Consider the following 21,098-nt stretch of genomic DNA (forward strand, 5'->3'; position numbering starts at 1 on the left):
GCTACTGTACCCTTCAGTCCTGTATTTGTAAACATCCTCTGTTACGACTGGATAACGGTTACCAGCCTAGTTCACACTGTTGTTTCTCTGGCTGGGTTAGGAGACTCAAGAGTGGGTGTGTGTTTTCTCCAAAGAAAAACATAACTGTATCAAAAAACTGCTTTAGAATAACTGTATCAGCTCATTATCTTTCTGTTGGTCAAAGCGGGGATTGTAAAATCTGTGTGGATTTTTGAAACCAAAAAAATCAAGTTTGTCTGGAATTCTATTGAAACAACTGGATTTTGCCTTCAAAAATGTGACTGTGACCATACCTTCAGACAGAAAGCTCTTGGGGCAAAACTGCCCCATATCTGGCAGAAATACCTTGTGGACATCAGAGCATTTTATAGGATATACAGTTATAAAGTCCATTTTGGATACATAAGAAAGAAATGATCTCACAGCTATAGCTGTAAATTATATACTACAGTGCCAGATTTTCTGATAATTTCCCCAGTATAAAAAGCGATACTTTGCATTTTGCTAAAACCTACATATAGTTCTATACAGTTCCTCTGTGATGAATGCAGTGAAGAGGATCACATGACCTGTGAGGATCACGTCTCTTATTAAGTAGACTCTGTGGTATAATAGTATTAATGGCTTGTCAAAAGGCTCATGGAAATCCCGACTACTGTCATTTCAGCCTGATTCCAGACACGTTCCCGTGTCCCAGCATGCCTCCGTCAGTCTGAGTGATGCTGATGGCATGTAGACACAGATAGATGGCTGATCTTAAGTCCACAGAGAGCTGTGTGAGTCACAGCGACATGTCAAACCGCATTACCAGCCGCCGCACACTGGCTCACCGCTGACTCCCGTTCCCAGCGAAGGAGAGGCCGTCCAATCGCCATGAGCGAGTGTCGGACGAGTGAAAACGCGTCACACCGCTGTCACGATCATACTGACGGTTCACCATTCAATGTCACACAGACTGAGCATTGTAGCCTGCATAAAAATGCGTGTACTTTCAGCGCTGTCAAAATAAAAGTCCCGCTTCTGACACTTTAAAGGGGAAACAGGAAACCTTTGAAATATCGTTCGACCGCTAGCATTATACTGCCTACGCAGAGCGCTACATTGTGCCATAACAGCTTAAGACAAACGGTGTCAGAAATGGAGCACGTCAGAAACAGAAATGTAAGCCTTTTTAGGACCTTTAAAGACCTACACAAATAAAATGTATTCCCTATGTGTGGGGAACTGCAAGATCTAGAGTAACATTCAAACCTTAAAATGACCACAAACAACTTTACAGTTCAAATAATACAGGTTTTGGCAAAAACTAAAATTATAAACCTCACTTTTAGCCTTTAAGTAGTAAAAAATTGATTAGTCAAAAGTACTAATTAATATATAGATGTTCATTTAAAATATGATTTATAACACCATAAGATCATTGTCATAATCAGGGCCTGAAGTTAACTTTTTTGACTACCAGCCACTGTAACTTTTTACCTGCCAATTTTTTTATTTTTTTGCCTCATAGGTGAAAAATAGAACATCACACAAACATTGTTCTTTAACTTGTAAGAATACACATTTAAGTGCTGTCGAGTTATTAACGAAATCATTATAAGTAATAATAACTCTTAAAGGGTAGGTTCGGCGTTTTACAAGTAAAGTCCTGTTTTAAGATCGTTTCTGATTAAATCGAACGGTTAGGATTAAAATTTGGACACATGCTGCTGTCCCGAGAATTTTAGGTTTTTGTGTTAGCAATATTTTTCCAACGCCTCACAACCGGACATTCTTCCAAAGACTACGATAAAACCTGTTGGAAAGCATCTTTTGCAGCGATTTTTGCGTGAGCATATCAGTGAACACCCCAGACCACTCGGTGAGTTTCACGTCTTTGTAAGCTAAAGTTTAATGCGTTTATATGAATGATTGTTCCAGTGCCCCTATGAAACCATTGTATAGGTGGGGGTGGGGGGGTGCTAACACAAAAACCTAAAATTCTCGGGACAGCAGCATGTGTCAAAATTTTTATCTTAACCGTTCGATTTAATCAGAAACGATCTTAAAACAGGGCTTTACTTGTAAAACGCCGAACTTACCCTTTACGGGGGTCGCACACCGGATGTGCGTCGCCGCGTCGCGCAGAACCACGTCTTTAAAATTCGAACACATTACTTTTTATCAGTGTACACACACCAGCGGCGCCATTCGGCGTCTGTCCGCGGCGCCCAGCAACAGCTCAGGACCTTGTTCAAAATCCTGCCGCACCACAGAGCGCCGTTTACATAGTTTTACATTAAATGTACATTTATTTGTCTCAAATCGTCGTTAATGTAAATACTGACTTCACCTTGTGCTGCAATATACATTTAGTTTTACATGCATTCACAGAAATCAGCTGCTTGAATGAAAGTTGTTGATGTTATCGGACAGACGCAAAAAAAACAACAACTAATGAATCACTCAATTCTCATTGGCTACCCGCCAGCGTGGCAGGTAGATTGACAGTTTTACCCGCCAATTGCAAAATTCACCCGCATTTGGCGCATGGTCAGGTGTTAATTTCAGGCCCTGGTCATAATTCATCAACAGTAGATCAAGAGCATTGGTTTGGCATAAACGCATGGCATTCACTGAAAACACGAGCTGCTTTGAAAGCGACACAGTGCCACGCATTTACTGTGAAACATGCAGCGCTTAATCATTAAATCATCATCTTTTCAAGTTAGGGTTAATTAATAATAATATAAACCCACTTCGCCGTTCCTGTTATTGAGTTCCCAAATATAAAACCTCATTAATGATAATTAAACTTTCCTTATACCATTTAAGACTTTTTATGGCCTTAACACTAGAACGGCCATGACGGTCATTTTGACCATTTTGAATTTTATATCTGCAATAACTTTGTTGAAAAAATAAATAAAATCCTGCTGGTACCTGACTTTTCCTAAAAGTGTCTGTATTTTCATTTAAAATGTTTTACATATAAATTACACATAAGGCAAAAAACAAATGAACACATTTACCTATTTCGGCCATAAAGACCGCACTGAATTTCGCGTATTCTTTTGTTACATTTCCCACGGTTGACCTTTGTCTCTCTCACTGTCAACAGAATATCTAAATAAGATACTTAAAGTTGTTATTATCTTGTTCTGAGTTATGTTGAATGGATATGAAAATATGGCCTATCTGTTGTGAATATGTGTTACCTTTTCTCTTCGGCGCTCACCGTCTCAGCAGCAGTATATGTGTGCGTAACAGTTCACTAGTTACTCAAGTCCGTGCAAATGATGAGTTAGACGAAGTGTCCTGAGTGTACGGCTTTATTGATCTCTTCGGCATGCATCCACATGACTTTCAATGTTGCAGTGAACATAACTACTCGGTTCATTTCCACTGAATATAACAAGAAAATAAGGGAACGTATATCTCGCTCCATTCAGCGCTGCACACGCGACCATGCGTGTTTTGGACTACACTACCCATAATTCCCTCCCGCTCGAACTACAATTTCACATCCTTACAACATGAAAGGAACAGCTCCCTATTCCCCCTTTCTCCCACAACATATGCCATAATTACGGTAGGCTACTAATCATATTATTATTTATAAATGTATAATTAAACTTGTTTAAATGTACAGTTTGGTGTTGTTTTGTTTTTAAAAGATATCCTAATACAATAAATGCATTAATCTCTCAATTGACCTATGGCTAAGCCACGCCCCCTCCACTGTCTCAGACAAACAGTCAACATTGGAGGGTTATATTAATAATTTATTGTTGAGAAGGTCGATGAAAAGCTTCAGCTCCAGGTAAAAATGTACAGGTCACAGTGTAAACGTGATAAACCGCATCTCGTTGCCATCACCATCTCAGACAACAAGATAGAGGATCAGCATTGTTCATGAACTGCGGGGTAAGAAGTGTGATTTACTTTCAATTTATTAATCTAACTTGACGTGACTTGTAAAATATGCTATGGTAATTGCTGCTAGCTTATTTTTTATCTAAACCTAGCCTAAAGCTCTGTATTAGCATAGCTAGATTTTTCTTCTGCTAAAGCAGCGTTTTGTAATATACTAGGCTTTGCTAAACATCTGTTAGCAGTAAAAAGTTCCAGGTCATTGATCCGACACATCATTGGGATTGAATCCATAGGGAACCGGGTTAAAAATACACACCGTTGTCCAGCCTCTCAGGATACCTAGTGTCGGAGTTGCGTGTACCCCATGCACACCGTTTGACCATTTTAAACTTAAAATGACAAGAAAAAACATATAAAAACGAATGAAAACTGACTAACTGCAATGCATTTCAATGGACGTGGAAGCAGAGAATGTCCGAGTTTATTTGGGTTAGCTATGCGCACTGTGATTGGCTCATCGTGTTTGGGGGCGTGGCTTAGCCATAGGTCAATTGGGTATTTATCATTAAAGATATCGAGTTTGGAATCTAGCGGTCAAAATGGCCGCTTGTGGCATTTCTAGTGGTTTTGGAATTCTGGCACTTCTAGTGTTAACTTAGATAAAACTGAATTTTAGACTTTTTAAGGCCTAAGAACCTGCCAGGTCCTGTAGAACGGAGCATCTGTTTACGGTTGGCGTTTCATCACGTTATGCCACGTTCAGACTACACGATATCAGCCCGGTTTTGGCACAGGACATATAAGAAGTTTAAGAACAGACCCAACCACAGTTTAAATGCAGCTGTCAAAGAAACCTCATCTGACCAGCGTGAATTTGCTTAGACGTATGAGACATCAGTCTCCACATCATTTGTGTGTGTGTGTGTGTGTGTGTTGACTCACTTGTCCTCCACCCCAGTTGCTCCCAGCAGCTCCAGGTCTTTCTCGATGAAGTTGAAGACCTCCACCAGTCGTTCCTCTCTCTGTTGCAGAGCCGTCCTGGCTTCATGGATCCGCCGGTCCACTTCCCGATACTCATCCGCACTGAAGTGTCTGCAGGCCACCACTAACGTTCGCAATCCCTTCTGCAAAAGACACACAGGAAACCCAATATGAACATAATTTAGTGCACCAGCAAAAGTTTCACAAAAACTTCTCCATTTTACTGATTTGTGTCCAAACGGAGGATAAAATCTGCTAAATTATACACAAAATAATGTAATATGAAAGTTGATGCAAAGGAGAACAGACGGTGAACTGCTGGCCAGGAAGTTGCTTGAAAGCCACAATCTTGAGATCCACATCCATAATGAAGTTAATGCTTTTAAGCACAGACACAGGCAGCATTCAGCACATGGAGGAGCATTTCAATGAGGCTGTTGTGTCTGAGACATCCCATGAGTCTCAATGCAATCCTGAGTGTGTGTGTGTGCGCTACCATGTGACAGACTGTGGTGATGTGGGTCTGCAGACACTCTCATGGGTTTAGCTGATAATGAGGACAGCAAACTGAGCTAATTAACTGCACCGCTCTCATCAACATCACTTGAATTAGAAAAGCTGAACTCAGACCAGACCTCGAAACTCCAAATAAAACTTTTAAACGCTGTGAAGAAAGTGGTGCTCGCACATCCACGCTCGAGAGAGGATCCTGGGGCATTTTGAGATGATTGCTAGTGTGTTTCTAGGTAGTTCAGCCCAAATCTCTATGATATTCTGGGGACGGAAGAATCACTAAACATTATTAAGAATAAATCATTTTCTTAAAGGCACAGTATGTAATTTTCGCCGCTTATTTTTAACAATAACACAGGCGTAGTTTGATGACACAGTGAATGAGCGTGGATTTAACGTTACTGTGGTATGAAGCAGGGCAGGAGTGAATACTAATGAGAGACGGCTACGATACACACCCTGACAGCCAGAGACGTTGCCGTTCCTTTTGTTTTTGTTGTTTATGTTTATTTTACAATTAAGTTACGTTTAACATTTGCTGGTTCCCACCTCCTCCTTCCTTCAACTTGGTTATAGTTACATTTGCTCACTTAAATTCACAATTTTATTTCATTCTATTGAAACAGCCGCAAGTGCTGAGTTATACTCGTACAGGTCACTTTATTTGATGATTGATTAATATTGAGGGATAACGCAGCGCTGTTTTAATGGTCAAAACCACAATACTAAAAATAAAACTGTGTTGACAGTTATAACGTTACTCAGTGTGTTCGCTATGAGACACTTGTTGCACACGGCAGTAAAGCTAGATCTATATTAGAATATCACGCATTTATAAAAGTTGAATGACTTGTTGCTAAATGGCATGTAATTCATTTTAAAACATTGTATGGTAGAGAAAATGCTGTATTGTTACTACAAAATAAAGCTCTTTCTGATTATGTTATGTTATCCTCTTGACAAAATAGTGTTGTCTCTGAGACATGGTACAAACATGGTACAATCGCGGTAAATCAAGAAAACTAGAGATTCAAACAATTAGACTGACTTTGTTGAGCTATATATCAATGATTCGTTTTTTGTCGATAAAGAACCCAAACAGTTGCTCACCTGTCTAATAAAACACATAATATATTAAAGCATCTTTGTTTTTCCATGGTTTCTATGGAAGTTAAACCAGAAATCGAGGGTAACGGGGATCTGATGTCATTGACAGGCGACGCAATGACACGTGCCGTTACACCGGTTAAAATAGCTAATTTCTCTGGATTTAAATATTGTAAGAACAATTTGGGATTATGCAAGTACACAAGTCAACAAAATATATAACATTGTTTTAGTGGTTTTTGGATATTTTAATCCCAAAACTAGAACATATTGTGCCTTCAAAGACTTATTTTTTGTATTCCCAAAAACATTTCTTAAGAATGATACTAAAATAACACCGTTCTAGAGAGAGTGCAAGAAAGTGCAAATGAATGAAACAGGCTCTTTAAAATAACTCCAGTCAAGCCAATCACAACGAAAATAGCGTGCATACTCTTATTGCCAATCTGCAGGCTGTGGGAAGATAGTATTTTTTGTTTTAGTTTTTCACTAACTTTCCCAGTGGATTTTCGGCAGGAAACGCCAATCAATCAGATCTCAACATGTCATTTTATTCTAAAAATACCACCCTTCTCCACAAGTCCGAAAATCCATTGACAAGGACAAGTTGTACTCTGAAGTTTGTCCATTTGACCACTTATGAGCAATAGTGACACATCTAGCAAGCATCACCATCTAGAATGAGCTAGAAAGCAAGAATGAGAGCATGATCTAGAGCGCTCACCAGAGCAAACTCATCCACGTGGACTCGGGTCTTCTCGATCTCGCCGCTCTTGGCGTAGGGGAGGATGGCTGATTCGGCTCCCTTTGTAAACAGCAGCTTTTCACCTAAAGAGAGACGGCACATCATTAGGCAACTATGCGGTTCAATGAGAAACGGCACATGCTTGTTCAGAGGCACATGCCTGAGGGCGTCTGCAGAATCACACTCATCCTCCTGCGGTCCGCGTCAAACTCCAGGACGTGGAGGAGCTTGTACCTGCGTGAGAATGACAGCTGTTCAAAACACAACTCGGAAAGCTGTGACGATACTTAGATATTCGCCTCCCCTTTAGTGGCCTAAAACGAACGGAATAGTTAGACGTACTTCTCTGCTTTTCCAAATGTTTTAATCTCCATGATTTCTCCATGGCTTCCCATGAATGTGACACCCATCCTGCAGTCAAAAACATAATTTAAAGGAATTGTTCACACACAGAAAAAGTGATTCACTACTATTTACTATTTCAACAGTTATGGTCAAAAGTGTGTGTTTGGCAGTAGGTGAGATTGAAACTGTGATCCCACCTCTTGGTGGCTTCCACTAGTGCTTTCTCATCAGGAGAGGAGGCGTAATACTCCATCTGAGGCGAGAAGCCATTGGCGTGAGAGAACGGGTCTCCCGGCCCATCCGTTTGATCATAACTGATCTGCACCGTGTGACACAGAGAGACGGCTTTCAGGAACAACTCCTCTTCCCTGTTCTGAAATGTACACACACACACACACACGTCTGGTTGAAGAACGTGATCACTGCAATGTTTAACATTTCTCAAGAAAATCAGTCATATTTCATCAAAATAAATCTAAATGCAATCTAAATTGCAAGCAGCAATTATCAGGGTTCAAGTGCTTAGTGACCAGGAAATCACGTTTTTTAAAAGTTTTTCAACAGATATAGCCCCACTTATGGCCCGATCTCTATAAACGTTTGCATGCTGCTTTTGAATCATGTGTCGCATGTGCTGTGTTTTCGTCTAGGACTGATAGGCTTTCGGGTGCACTTGGCCACGCCTCCAGCGAATACTGACTAATTTGCATTATCTTGTGATCACATCATCCAAACTTTATGAAACATTCTGAGGATACCTGCCAAACTTCATGAATTTCCAATGCTATAAATAAATCTTAAACTCCTAATATTGCAACTGTGGTCAACAAAGTTGAGATGTGACTTAAAGGGTTAGTTCACCCATAAATGAAAATGATGTCATTAATGACTCACCCTCATGTCGTTCCAAACCCGTAAGACCTCCTTTCAATGGAGGGACAAAAAGCTCTCGGGCTGAATCTGAAATATCTTAAACTGTGTTCTGAAGATGAACGGAGGTCTTACGGGCTTGGAGCGACATGAGGGTGAGTCATTAATGACATCATTTTCATTTATGGGTGAACTAACCCTTTAAACACAGGTGTAGCACACACATAGCATCCACAGGACCAGTTCTTTGGCTAATGTCTTTCAATCATGCTTTGACCCAGATAATTGCTGCTTGTGGCTATAATTATTTAAAAGATCATTTTCACTTCCCTACAGTGAAATTTAAATGGAATATTTTTGAATTAGCTTATCTTAAATTAAAGGTGAAGTGTGTAATTTCTGCGCCACTATCCTCACCAACAGAATTGTATCAGAAATGAAGCATACCAAACAAGGCACCGATCCGTCTGGTGAATCTTCTGTCATTCCTTCAGGCACAAGCTTCCCGTTGATCTCCTGGTATTTGATACCGTTGATGGAGCACTCCCTAAACTGCATCTCGTTCTCAGTAAGGGTTCCCGTTTTGTCCGTGAAAACATACTCGACCTGCGGGCACAACATTAGTATAGTTTCACTCATCTCAGGCAGAACTATAGCTGGTCAATCAGTTCTAATAACACACACACACACACCTGGCCCAGCTCCTCATTGAGGTCTGACGTGTTGACTTGAGCCTTCTGGTCACTCTCTTCATGGTATAAATCCAAGTCCCAAACAATGAAAAAAGAGCCCAGAAACTTCTGCAGCTCAACAGTCACGTACAGCGAGATTGGGATTATGAAGTTGTACAACACCAGGAAAGCCAGGAAGTCAGAAATAAACTTCAAAATCTGTGAGGAGAAAAACTAGTTTTGGGTCCATCAAAGAGCCGCCAGGTGTCACATATATTAAAGTGTAATTTTTAAATGTAATAATTAGGGCTGTCAACGTTAACGCATGCAATACATTTTTGTTCAGTTAAACGCGTCAAAATATTTAACGCATTTAATGCAGCATCCGTTTGTTTCTGTCATCCTTCGGCTAGAGTTAGTCAGTAGCTGTGTTGGTATCAGTGACACTGGCATTCATTCATAAAAAGATGCCATTAAACAAGTATTTAAAATATACTGTCTTTATGTTGTCTACATTAATTTGGAGATTAACTGTGAAATTATTACGTTATAAAATATATAAAAAACATAAGTGTTTTTAATTGCGATTTAACACAGAAAAAATGTGTGATTAATCTAGTTTTTTTTGTAATTGATTGACAGCACTAGTACTAATATAGCCATCATAAACACGTTATTAAAGTGACCTGGCTGCTGTTTCTCTCTTGATCAGTCTTCCGATTGTAAAACGGCTCGTTCCACTTGTCCTCTGCCTGCCAGGCGTACTTCAAAATCGTGCTGAGGATGGCTTCAAACAGCAGAATGCCCAAGTAGATGATGAGAAATGTGTTCATGGATCTGCACAAAAGAGACACGAGAGGGATGATGTAGTCATGATAGAGCATCAATGAACTGCAGAAGGACGCAGTCGTGATGAGGGACACGCATACTTCTCTACTGCAGATCTCTTCTGGGATTTGCACTTGTAGTTCAGAGCCATCTTGGCCTCCATGCCCGTGTACACCGCCACACCTGCAGAATGCCATACCAGTTACACTCCAGCATCAAAGCACTTCAGAAATTACAGCATAAATACTAATAAAACGTACAAATATTAACTCCCCCCATCCTTACTCCTTTTAAATGTTCATCAACTCAGTTGACATTTCATAGAGAAGGACAGGAGGTTGAGAATTAAGACGAATTCATGATGTCAGCAGAAAAAGGAAAAAGTTGACAATTTTGATGTAAGAATACAAACACTTTTTTTGTGGTCTAATAAGTTGCAAAACACATTATGAAAGTAAATATGGTCCATTTTGAATTCATGATGACTCTAAATTTCCTAAGTTGGAAAGAAATAATGCCGTACCAAATATTTCTTTGGTGTTTTTTAATCTTGCTCCTCGAAGCAGGAGGTTGTCTGGTCCTAAAGCTCTGGAAAGATTAACAAAAAATATAAATAAATAAACAACCTAAATACCTAAAAACATATTTAAAAATAAATAATTTTAATTTGATTATAAATAAACATTTTTAAATTTAATACATTTACATTTTAAATACATTTGTGTTGAGCCTTTCTATCATCCAGTGCATAGCGTGCTCGTCTCAGACGTCTTACCTGACTATCTCCTCTCCTTGTTGGGTGATTGTGATTCTCCCGACAAACCTGATGAGCGAGAGTTTGCAAAGTCAGCAGTATAAAATCAGATGTGGAGGAGTACGACGAGTGTAAAGCTGTGTGTCTCACCTGTACAGATCAGCTTCCGGCTGCTGGCACTCCACCACGGCCTGCAGAGACTCGAGCCGCGACACCGACTGAGACACAGCCGTTTCTGGCACCGCATAATGGGTCTGCACAATAGCAGATCCAGGGTTACATCACACACACATGCTATTACATGCTATAACACTAGCTGCACAGCAGACACAGAAGTTACAATCATCTGAAGAATTTAGATTTTATAATGAATATATAATATAGTGCATTTATTTATCAGAATGCTCTTCTCTAGAGTTATTCTATCTAGCCAAGTAATACGTTTATGGGCATTGAATGAGGTAAATGTAACGTTGAGTGATATTGTTTACAAGCCGTTTTAATGACATCTTTCTGCGGTTGAAACACTGATTGATTACATGAGACATGATACAGTTTTCAGTAAGTTGTACTGTATATTTCATGTTTATTTGGTGCTGTAACTAGTAGTAAAGAGGCTGGGATGATCGTTCACATGCCGCTTGAACTGAGGCGCTACAGCGATCTGTCACGACACATTAAACAGCAGCAAAACAGTATTTCTTGTTTGAAGTTCGAGATAGACAGAATTACAAGCTGAAATGTAACAAAGCTTAATGCGTTTATTCTATGTCAGGTGAGCTACAATTAATATTTAGTGTTCTGTTTAGTCTTATGTAAAAACAGAAACAAAAATAGCTGCGAGTAGCAATTATCTGGGTTCAAGCGTTTTAAGGCCTTCAAGCACAAGTGTAAAAAAGTATAACGCTTTCTTTAACTAGTCTGTAACTACCAAGATCATTGATGGAAAAGACCATTCACAGCCAATACAGGCAATTTACAGAGGTTACATATGGTTAAAGCTTTTTAACAGTTTCCAACTATGGGCCGGTCCCCATTAAAGTTTGCATGCTTGTTTAGAATCATATGAATTGCATGTTATCACCAGTTTTCATTCAGGATTGATAGACTTTTGGGTGGACTTGGCTATGCCTATTTTCTACACGCCCTAGCTATAGCTATCCAAAAGCCAAAGATCAAAATCCAAATTCTTTTTGGATAAATATTGACCTAGAGAGCCCCGGGAGTTGTGCTGCAGGGGTTTTTTATCGAGGTTGAGCCACAAACCTAGGACTAGTTTTCGAAAGTTTGTTTTTGAAATAATCTCGGATTCATGGCTTATTACAATACAGTTTAAGGCGAGACACTACAGGTGAATAGGGTAATTTTTTTTAACTAGCAGATATCACCATGAAACTTTGCCAGTTGATTACCTACATTAAGATGAGAAAAAAATGTATTACAAGTTTTCTGTAATTTAATGTCTAAATATGCAAATGAGGCATTATCTAATTAAATATGCGCTAATTTGCATACATTTTAACAAACGAAATCTGAGTATTGGATAAAGCCAGGTTCAAAATTATTTTTTCATTGTGTTCACATATTAGATGGGAAAAAAATTACAGAGGGATTTATGGATATCTACTTTTGTTATCCTGTAAATCAGAATATACTGCCAATAGCCTTAAAAAATGATTTACGCCATGTTTTTTGGAATAAAATGTTAAAATAAAATCAGGCTAGGAATAATATATTTACAAATCCCTCTGTAAATGTCTCCACAATATAACTAGGTACAAGACTGGAAAGTTTGGTGTATATAGGTGCTACTGAACTGGAGATTTCGGACTTGGAGTATGAGAGAAAGGTCATTTTGAGAAAACGGGCTTTAAAGATTTAGCATCAGCCAATGAGATTGCGCATTTAGAGTAAAATCCCCCGTTTTACTTTCACGATTGGTTGGTGATAAAAAGGAAATGACCATATTTGGATCTGACAATATTGTACACGAGAGAGAGAGCTTTCTAACGGTGTGTGATGACAGGGTGAAGATCGCGATCGCGGAGCAGCGCGATGATTTATAACGACAACTTTTGATGAATTTATGAGAAATCTACAGACGCAAACAGACAAAGTGTAGTAAAATAAAGACCTAAATGTGTATTTCGGACTTTTTTTCACCACAAGTATGAAAGAAGACATGTTATTGAAGACAAATATCCCAAAATCTCAAAATTGACCAGTGAAAAAAAAAAACGATGTTTTTGCCTGCCGTGTCTCGCCTTAAGAGCTACACGCTTGAACCCCTAAAAATAGCTTACAGACTTAAAGATTGATCTTAAAATGTAAGAATCCATATCAGTATCGATTAAAATCAAGAAATAGATATTTTGCACACAGCTGACGTGTTTACCTGTTGTCGTTTATTTATGTTGTGTGCATGAAACAGACAGTCAAAATGCGCCACCATCGGAGAAACGCTAATTAAACGTCACTACTTTAACCATTTCCACCCAAACTGAAAAGTTTCTGTTTGGGCTGAAAACAATTTCAACAAAATTTCGGTGCATCTCATCATAACTCTGTCTAACCGTTACATCTGAGTGGCGGAATCAGTCAGAATATACACTGAGTTAACACAAAAAAGTGGATGTTTTGATATGGATATCGCTGAAAGTGAAGACAACTTGTTCAGTTAGTGAGTCACATGTTGATTGATTAAGCGCTCAAGTGTTCATGAGCAGAAGCAGACCTTCAGGTTAGTCTCTCCGTCTAGGCTAGCAGTGGTGATGTGGCACGTCCCCTCGGCCCGGTCTGATGACAAGAGCACCAGATCTGCAGGAAACGTCTCATCTTTGGCTACTCTCACAATATCACCGACCTACAAGAACACAGGGTGAAATTCAGAGTGATGAAGATGGCATCCTAAAGTCATTGTTTATTAACATGACTGCAAGCATGAGGTGTTTTATTTTTTTTAGAGCGTCTGTTAGCAATGAGATCTCCAGTGGCGTTGGCCTGAACTCACTCGGATGTTCTTGGACCGGGTCTGGACCAGACTGCCGCTGCGCACAACAAACACAGGTGCTCCGTTCACTTCATTATCAGCTTTGTGCCGCAGCCAGTCTTCAAACCCCTGCGTGTGTGAGCAGGATTATAAAAAAACACAACTAAATGGTTATCTTCCAATCACACAATGCTGTCTACAGGTCATATGTTAGCTGTCAAAACACCACATTTGGAGAACACCCACCTGTTTGATGGCAGTTACTGTGATGACAAAAAACAGGGGAAGTCCACTAGTTATAGGGGAAGTGGGCGTGTCAATCATCAACTGTAGGGGAGAGAGAGTATCTGCTTAGACACAGTGTTCATATACTGCCTACTATACACCGACATGTGCTTTGGTAGAACAAGGAAACATGTTTAACCCCACGTTAGGTTACGTGTATTTAAGATTGAATGAACATGGCTTACATTTGAAACATGCACGTAGCATAGCCTAACGTTAGCCATTTTATATGGCCACTCTCTTATGTAAATGTTAACTTGTGCGCGCTATTATTAAGCACGTATCCTTAGTAAGTGTTTGTGCGGAGAGTGGAAGCTGAATTAGTACAGGGCTTACTGACATGTTTAACATAACGTGCATTCCTCTCTATTATCTCTGCAGTCGACACTGACTCAGAAGACACTAATGTATTAATACATTATTAAAATGTTCAGACAGTCTCTTTGCTGTTTTCCCGACACATTCATAATCAATACTTTTGCCGGTGTGTTGCGGCAAGCTTTACAAGTGCTTAATTTACATTTTAAAGTCTCATTATTCTGGTTTAGCATTTCTCTGTAATGTAGAACAAAGTTACATATAATATTCTTTGTCAGCTCTGAAACTCAACCCATTTTCTGATCATTTAAGTAATTCAATTAATATCAAACACGGGATCTGGGCAGCCTTAAAAATCTTTTACATTATACTAAAATTTTCAGTAAAATAACACAAATTTAGAGCAAAATATCACTGCTCCTGACACAGTTTTCCTGCTCTCATGACACAGATTCAGATTATTTTATTTAATGCCACGTCAGCATTCAAAGCTATTTTCATGGCAACAATTCAATTACGAAAATACAAATATTTAAATACAATAAAAACAAATACAAAAACAGCAAGTCATATTATACAAGATTCTTTAAATTAACATATGATAAAAAATCCAAAAGTGTTTCAGGCATAATCTTATTAAATATGTCCTTAAGTGAAGTAACTAGCATTCTGCTTGTATTAAGTCCAGGACAATCCAATAAAATATGTTTGACAGATAAGGGAATCTTACAAAACATGCATAAAGTTGGTTTTTCACCTTTAAGCAGAAAACCATGGGTCAAACTTGTGTGACCCATACGACATCTGGTGTAGACCACTTATTCAATTCTAGTTAAGAGTGATAAAAAGTCTGTTTGTAATTCCCGGATGAGTTTCGTACAGCTTATTATCCTTGCACATATTCCACTCTTCTTGCCACTTATTTAATATGTATCGATTAATAATCGGTCTGATATCTGAGGGAGGAATTTGACATTCAATCACTTCCTGTTTAAGAGCTTCATTAGCAGCGGCATCCTCATGACACAGAGACTGACAGATGACCAGTGCTTGTTGTCGTGTTGTACTTTAACATACGACTGCGGTGTTTGTAGTGAACATAATCTTTACTTACTGGAAAACATCCAACACTGATGATGCTGAACCCGCATTATCTTTTCAAACCAAGGATTATGGACCTAAAATAGCCTCTAATGTATTTATTTACAAAATATTAGTGACAAATCTGCACGCTAATTCACATTCACAAGAAAGCGTGTATATTTGCAAACAGCAATTTATTCAAACTAAGTTATATTCACAAACTATGATATGCAAATGCACAAACACATTTATAATCACAAAATTAGATTAACAATTGCACAAATCGTCATATATATACCCATGTAATTTCCATTCCCAAACCGCATCTTGTGAATATGAAGTAGGTTATGAGTGAACTGAGAGCTTACCTGAACCAAGAAGATGATGAGAAAATAAAAATTGGCAATTCTTCTGAACTGCTCAAACAAATTCTTAGGCACAAAGTTCCATATGGTGTACTACACAAAGAGAAAACAACAACAATGTGGAGGATTTCACTTTCAAATTCAGATGAAACGCATGCACACATGAGTCAAATGACTGTAGATCTGCTCTCTTACCTTGGAGGAAATGATCCTGTTGTCTGCAAACCTCTGAGGAGTATAATGGCCATGCTGTGGGAACTTGTTTGCTATGTAAATGGTGCGTGTGTCACTCTGATGGGGAGGGTCAAAGCCCTGGAAGAGATGAGGACACAGACAGGCCAGAGATATCAACAACATGCTCAAAATTTCATCTAGAGCTATATATAATGTAATACATGTTGCTGAAACGGCGATATAATCTTAAAGCTTATGGAAAAATGGTAAGCTGAAGCTGAGGGTCTGATGGGTGCGCATAACGCTCTGCCAAAGTCATTATTAATTCAGCTTGTGTGCGGCAAACAATTCATTAAGGGAAGCACTTTCACGGCACACAAGAGTTAAATCACTTACTATTGAATCCCTATTGCTTTCAGACGCACATATGTGACTAAGACTTGTGTGCAAATCAGGGGTCGGATTCATGAAAATCTTTATTAGAAAGAGCTGAAGATAATTTTTTTTAAAAGAAAACAACAGATTTTGTATGAGGTTCTTGGTTAAAACTCCCTGATCAACTCAAATGCCATCTTTTTGCATCGGTTGCAGATCATCATAACAATCATAGAAAATGTGGACAAAATTTTCATCACAATAGTCTAGGGTAGGTAGACTTGAGTTCAAAACATGCCGATGTGTTTTTTTGATGTGTAGTGTATTTCAAATAGCCCAATGTAGGGCTGTGCCAGTGTGGTGAAGACATGAGTCCCACTGACGAGATGAGTCCCAGCTTAGGAGGACCCAAGCAATCTGATTGGTTCAAAGCACGTTTTATGGGTAATCGCTTTAGTGCCTGGTTACAAAACAGAAAAAAATCACTTTATTATAGAAGTCGTTTGAATTACGTTATAACGAGTCATTAATGTCTTTTAACTTATATGTTTCATATACTAATATATAACCGAAGCTATAGATTGTGAATTTAAACATTAGCTAAGATAGTAGCACATCATGCAGCTTTCCGATGCGCGTGCTAACGTTAGCTGAGTTTATACCGCCTTAACCTATTCACAGCAATTCGTAATGCAATTATAATTGTCATTATTTTTATCGTAATAATCAGCACAATATGTTGTACAAATTTGGTTATTAAAAGATCCATGAAATAATGTTAATTTGAGTTCATTACTATTTTTCTTAATAACAGTTTATCCATTTAAATACCGATTTAGATCAGGCATACTAAAGGGGTCCTAAGCTGGGACCCATCGTTTCAGTGGGACTCATCTCTTCACCATACCGGTCAACTTCTCAATCGCCCCACCGTACTGGTGCACCAAAACACATTTATTTTGTATCCGAATGCGCTTTACGTGAATAGTAGGACAAGCGTTATGCACAGAAAAAGACATTTCACATGACTGGGAGTGTCACTCGAGGACGCAGATTTCGCTCGTGTTCAAGTTGGGCGTGTTGACCAGCAGAAAGATGACATCAGTGTGAGCTGTGCTTCATACATCACTACACTATTGAAAATAGACCCGTTTTGCACATCAAATTTCACTGAAATTTAGCTAATGTGACCGCACTTTTAAGAAAAAATCATGAGAATATTCTTAAGAAGTGTTTTTTTTGGGGGTAATTCTAAATATTTTTGACCTGTTGCACACCAAAGCATGTGGTGGCTCTTTGCATAAACACAAACTCTCAGTCCACCTGGTGCTTTATGCAAATTCTCCTGAAATCTGAACAGCTGGTGTGTGTCTTCCATTGAATCATGCCCAGAGAAGGCAGGGAAATCTCAGCCACGTCATCCAACCCCACTGGCAACACATGCATTCAATTACAGTCTGAATCTTTGGACTCATCCGTCCGATTTCCCCTCTACACTTTCCAAGATGCTGGAACTCATTCTGTGTGCCAACATGAACATCCTAAGCTCCTTTTTTCAAAACTGTGCTGTGATAGCCAATCCATCTTAACTGATTCATAGATTTGTTAGGAGAGTGAACTAATACTTTTAAAGAATGCATAAAAAAATGTTTGAGGAAGAAAGACCTCCGAATTCAAGTAAGCCGCCTGGCACACCACATGTTTCGTCACAATGAAACAGAAGTAACGACAGATCTTTTCTGCAGTATAGTGATGCACGAGAAAAGATATAATGGATTATCGAGGGGATTTTTTTTTTAACAATCATTCACATTGAGATATAAAACCTGCATTTTTAAAAACATAATATCATGCCCAACTCATGCAACCTTTTCTGTGGTGAATCTTCCGTTCAGTTGGACACATTTTAATCTGTGTTTGAATTGCTCTGTATTAAACAGTGGATGTACAATTGTTTGAAATGAGCATTTTGTAGTACGAGTGTAACGATACACGTATTCGTATTGAGCCGTTCGGTACGAGGCTTTCGGTTCGGTACGCATTACAAACCGAACGATTTGTTGGACCATTTTTCCTGCCGGTGCGACCCAATTTTGTTAGCAGTCGTGCTCCCAACATTAAATGGCAAACGTAATGAAAGCGGAATGAAACTGCGCTTCTCATTTGTGCTTCACGGACCAGTTTATGTGTTTGGATCATCAATGTCAGTGCAGCGCGAGCCGATCTTCATCAAACACTGTCACTACAGCAATAAGAGATCCAGACAATTTTTTAAAAATACGTTCAGCTAAATGTTTGCTCACTCATTGTATTTGTGTTTTTACAATGGGGTCATTTTTTTAGTTTACACAACAAAAGGAAGCTTGATTTCAATCTTTGAATTAAATTGAAAAAAGTAGCACAAATAAATACATGAAATAAAGAGAAAAGTTTAGGTCTAATAACACTAGTATTCAGAAATACTACAGAAACGGAAAAAAGTAATCAAATGTAAAATAATATGGAATAGTCTTTTAGTCCTGTATAATTTGAATACATAGGCTATTAATCCTGATTCCTTACAATTAAAGGAGAACTCCGGGCAATTTTTAAGTTAATCTTGATCGTTAGACCTTTGTGAGTACTGACTTTAGAAAAAAAAACGAACCGGATTGGTGCTTGCTACGCGGAGCTGTGACCGCGAATGCCCAGAGCTCCCACCCAGCTAAAACGGCAGCTATGGGGGCATCGACATAAAGAGCGTTTTTGAGCCTCTTAACAGACACAAAATGCAATTAAAATGTCTGTCAAACATGAACAGGGACCCTACATGTGAACAAGATGCATTTAGCAACTTAGCCATTGTTTCAACTCACCTAAATAGTCTTTTAGACGGCAAGCTGTAGTCTCGCGCTGCAGTCCCGTGCTGTAGCCGGAAAAGGTAAACAATGTCCAGGTGGGAGGAGCGTTGATCATGTGCGACGAGTCTTCGTACATGGAATGGCATTTTTCTTCAAACGGCCCCGCTGTGTTGAGTGTGTGTAGTCATCCTTGTCAAAGTGTTCACTGCAAATGCGGTAATCTTTAGCGCGTAGTACTTCTACGGGAGTTTGCACTGCAGAATCTCGAGGTCATGGAAAGGAAGACGATGAAAATTTAAGCTCTTATATTTTCGCATTCTGTTGTCACAATTCGGAAAGGCACAAACACGAACCATTTCTTCTTCACTTGTAATCAACTCTGATCATAACTCGTCGCACATGATCAACGCTCCTCCCACCTGGACATTGTTTACCTTTTCCGGCTACAGCACGGGAAAGCAGCGCGAGACTACAGCTTGCCGTCTAAAAGACTATTTAGGTGAGTTGAAACAATGGCTAAGTTGCTAAACGCATCTTGTTCACATGTAGGGTCCCTGTTCATGTTTGACAGACATTTTAATTGCATTTTGTGTCTGTTAAGAGGTTCAAAAACGCTCTTTATGTCGATGCCCCCATAGCTGCCGTTTTAGCTGGGTGGGAGCTCTGGGCATTCGCGGTCGCAGCTCCGCGTAGCAAGCACCAATCCGGTTCGTTTTTTTTTCTATAGTCAGTACTCACAAAGGTCTAACGATCAAGATTAACTTAAAAATTGCCCGGAGTTCTCCTTTAATGCTATCTTTTGTCTTTTTTTATACAATAATGACGGACACTTTTTAGGCTACTCTCACTTTAAGAGCTAGTGCACGGATCCACGTTCACATGTTGCGTGTAAAGCCACTTTCTCCTCTTTTAAAAAGGGCTCCCTGTTGCTAAGCAATCATGAGCCACGTTCTCCATGAAGACGTTTCAGTAAAGGATGAACGCGAAAAAGACGTAACGTGAACGGCCCATACTGTTTTCATTATAGTGTCACATGCATTTTCTTTTTGTATTATTTTTTTAAGACATAACCGATTGTGTTTGAGAGGATACTCCCCAAGACTGGAATTTAGACAATGTTGTGTGCTTTTGACCGTTAAAGCGCTATAATTCGCGAAAGAGAACTCAGTTTTGTTACTCACGAGCTGTTTGTTATGCGGGTTAAAATCGCTTGAATGTTTAAATAGGTAAGACTTAAAAAGACGCACAAATTATAAACATTAGTGACGATGCAATGACCCGATTGTGCAAGTGATATTTCCATCAAATGTCCCGACTCCTGAAACGCGAGTCTAGAGTCGCCGCCTGCAGCTGCAGCGCGATTGGCTTGTGTAACACATTTTGAGAGACAGAGAAGACGCGGCATTGGCAGAATCACTCACGCTGTTTGTGAAATTGCGTCTCACAGAATGTTTTAAAATGACTGATTTGATCTTATAATCTGTTAGGTTACATTTACTCATAGGCCTACATGCTAGATTGAATGAATGTTTGCGGGAATTTCCCGCATTATAAATGCAAGACCTGCGGGAATGATTAAAATGATGCGCAATACCCGCACCGAAATTCGAGCCCTGGTAACACTCACTGTAACCATGGAAGTTTGGCAGGAATAGTAAAATGCTTTCAAGTACGTCACACATCTTTTTCCACAACTTCAAAACTCAAATATTATCTTATTTAAATGTTATTTTAAATGTGATGACCAAAACATTATTTGTTCATCCTTCAAAGATTACCCCCATTTATAAAACTAAGAGTTTCGAGATGCAGGAAAAAAAAATATTTTAAATTTATTTTTTTTAAATCAAGGAAATTTCTCTAGCATTTCTTTCTTTTTGCTGTATCAAAAACATACCGTTTTAGCTTTGGAGAGTTTTTTTGTTTGTTCATTTTTCTTAAGTAGAGTGTGTGTTAATTTGTATAATAATACATAATAT

At 39.0% G+C, this 21,098-nt stretch overlaps 1 protein-coding gene across 5 annotated transcripts in view; it reads right to left on the reverse strand.

Moving 5' to 3' along the window:
• Positions 1–21,098, reverse strand: part of atp11b (ATPase phospholipid transporting 11B) — a 63,009-nt gene that overhangs the window by 35,235 nt on the left and 6,676 nt on the right. For all 5 annotated transcript variants that reach the window (XR_013194699.1, XM_077202166.1, XM_077202151.1 and 2 more), the window contains exons 2-18: positions 15,926–16,042; positions 15,734–15,823; positions 13,926–14,006; positions 13,701–13,808; positions 13,425–13,553; positions 10,841–10,944; positions 10,712–10,759; positions 10,460–10,524; positions 10,038–10,119; positions 9,795–9,945; positions 9,130–9,327; positions 8,885–9,043; positions 7,765–7,940; positions 7,565–7,633; positions 7,383–7,456; positions 7,202–7,305; positions 4,819–5,000 (exon numbers count right to left, since the gene is read on the reverse strand). Coding sequence is in view for 4 of the 5 variants with exons in the window: in XM_077202166.1 (XP_077058281.1) it covers positions 4,819–5,000; positions 7,202–7,305; positions 7,383–7,456; positions 7,565–7,633; positions 7,765–7,940; positions 8,885–9,043; positions 9,130–9,327; positions 9,795–9,945; positions 10,038–10,119; positions 10,460–10,524; positions 10,712–10,759; positions 10,841–10,944; positions 13,425–13,553; positions 13,701–13,808; positions 13,926–14,006; positions 15,734–15,823; positions 15,926–16,042 (1,937 nt within the window). In the remaining variant the exon portion in view is untranslated. The remainder of the gene's footprint in view (positions 1–4,818; positions 5,001–7,201; positions 7,306–7,382; positions 7,457–7,564; positions 7,634–7,764; positions 7,941–8,884; positions 9,044–9,129; positions 9,328–9,794; positions 9,946–10,037; positions 10,120–10,459; positions 10,525–10,711; positions 10,760–10,840; positions 10,945–13,424; positions 13,554–13,700; positions 13,809–13,925; positions 14,007–15,733; positions 15,824–15,925; positions 16,043–21,098) is intronic.

Source organism: Siphateles boraxobius, unplaced genomic scaffold (genome assembly GCF_051911475.1).
Source record: "Siphateles boraxobius isolate OS27281-9 unplaced genomic scaffold, OSU_SipBor_1 118, whole genome shotgun sequence".
Lineage (NCBI taxonomy): Eukaryota > Metazoa > Chordata > Actinopteri > Cypriniformes > Leuciscidae > Siphateles > Siphateles boraxobius.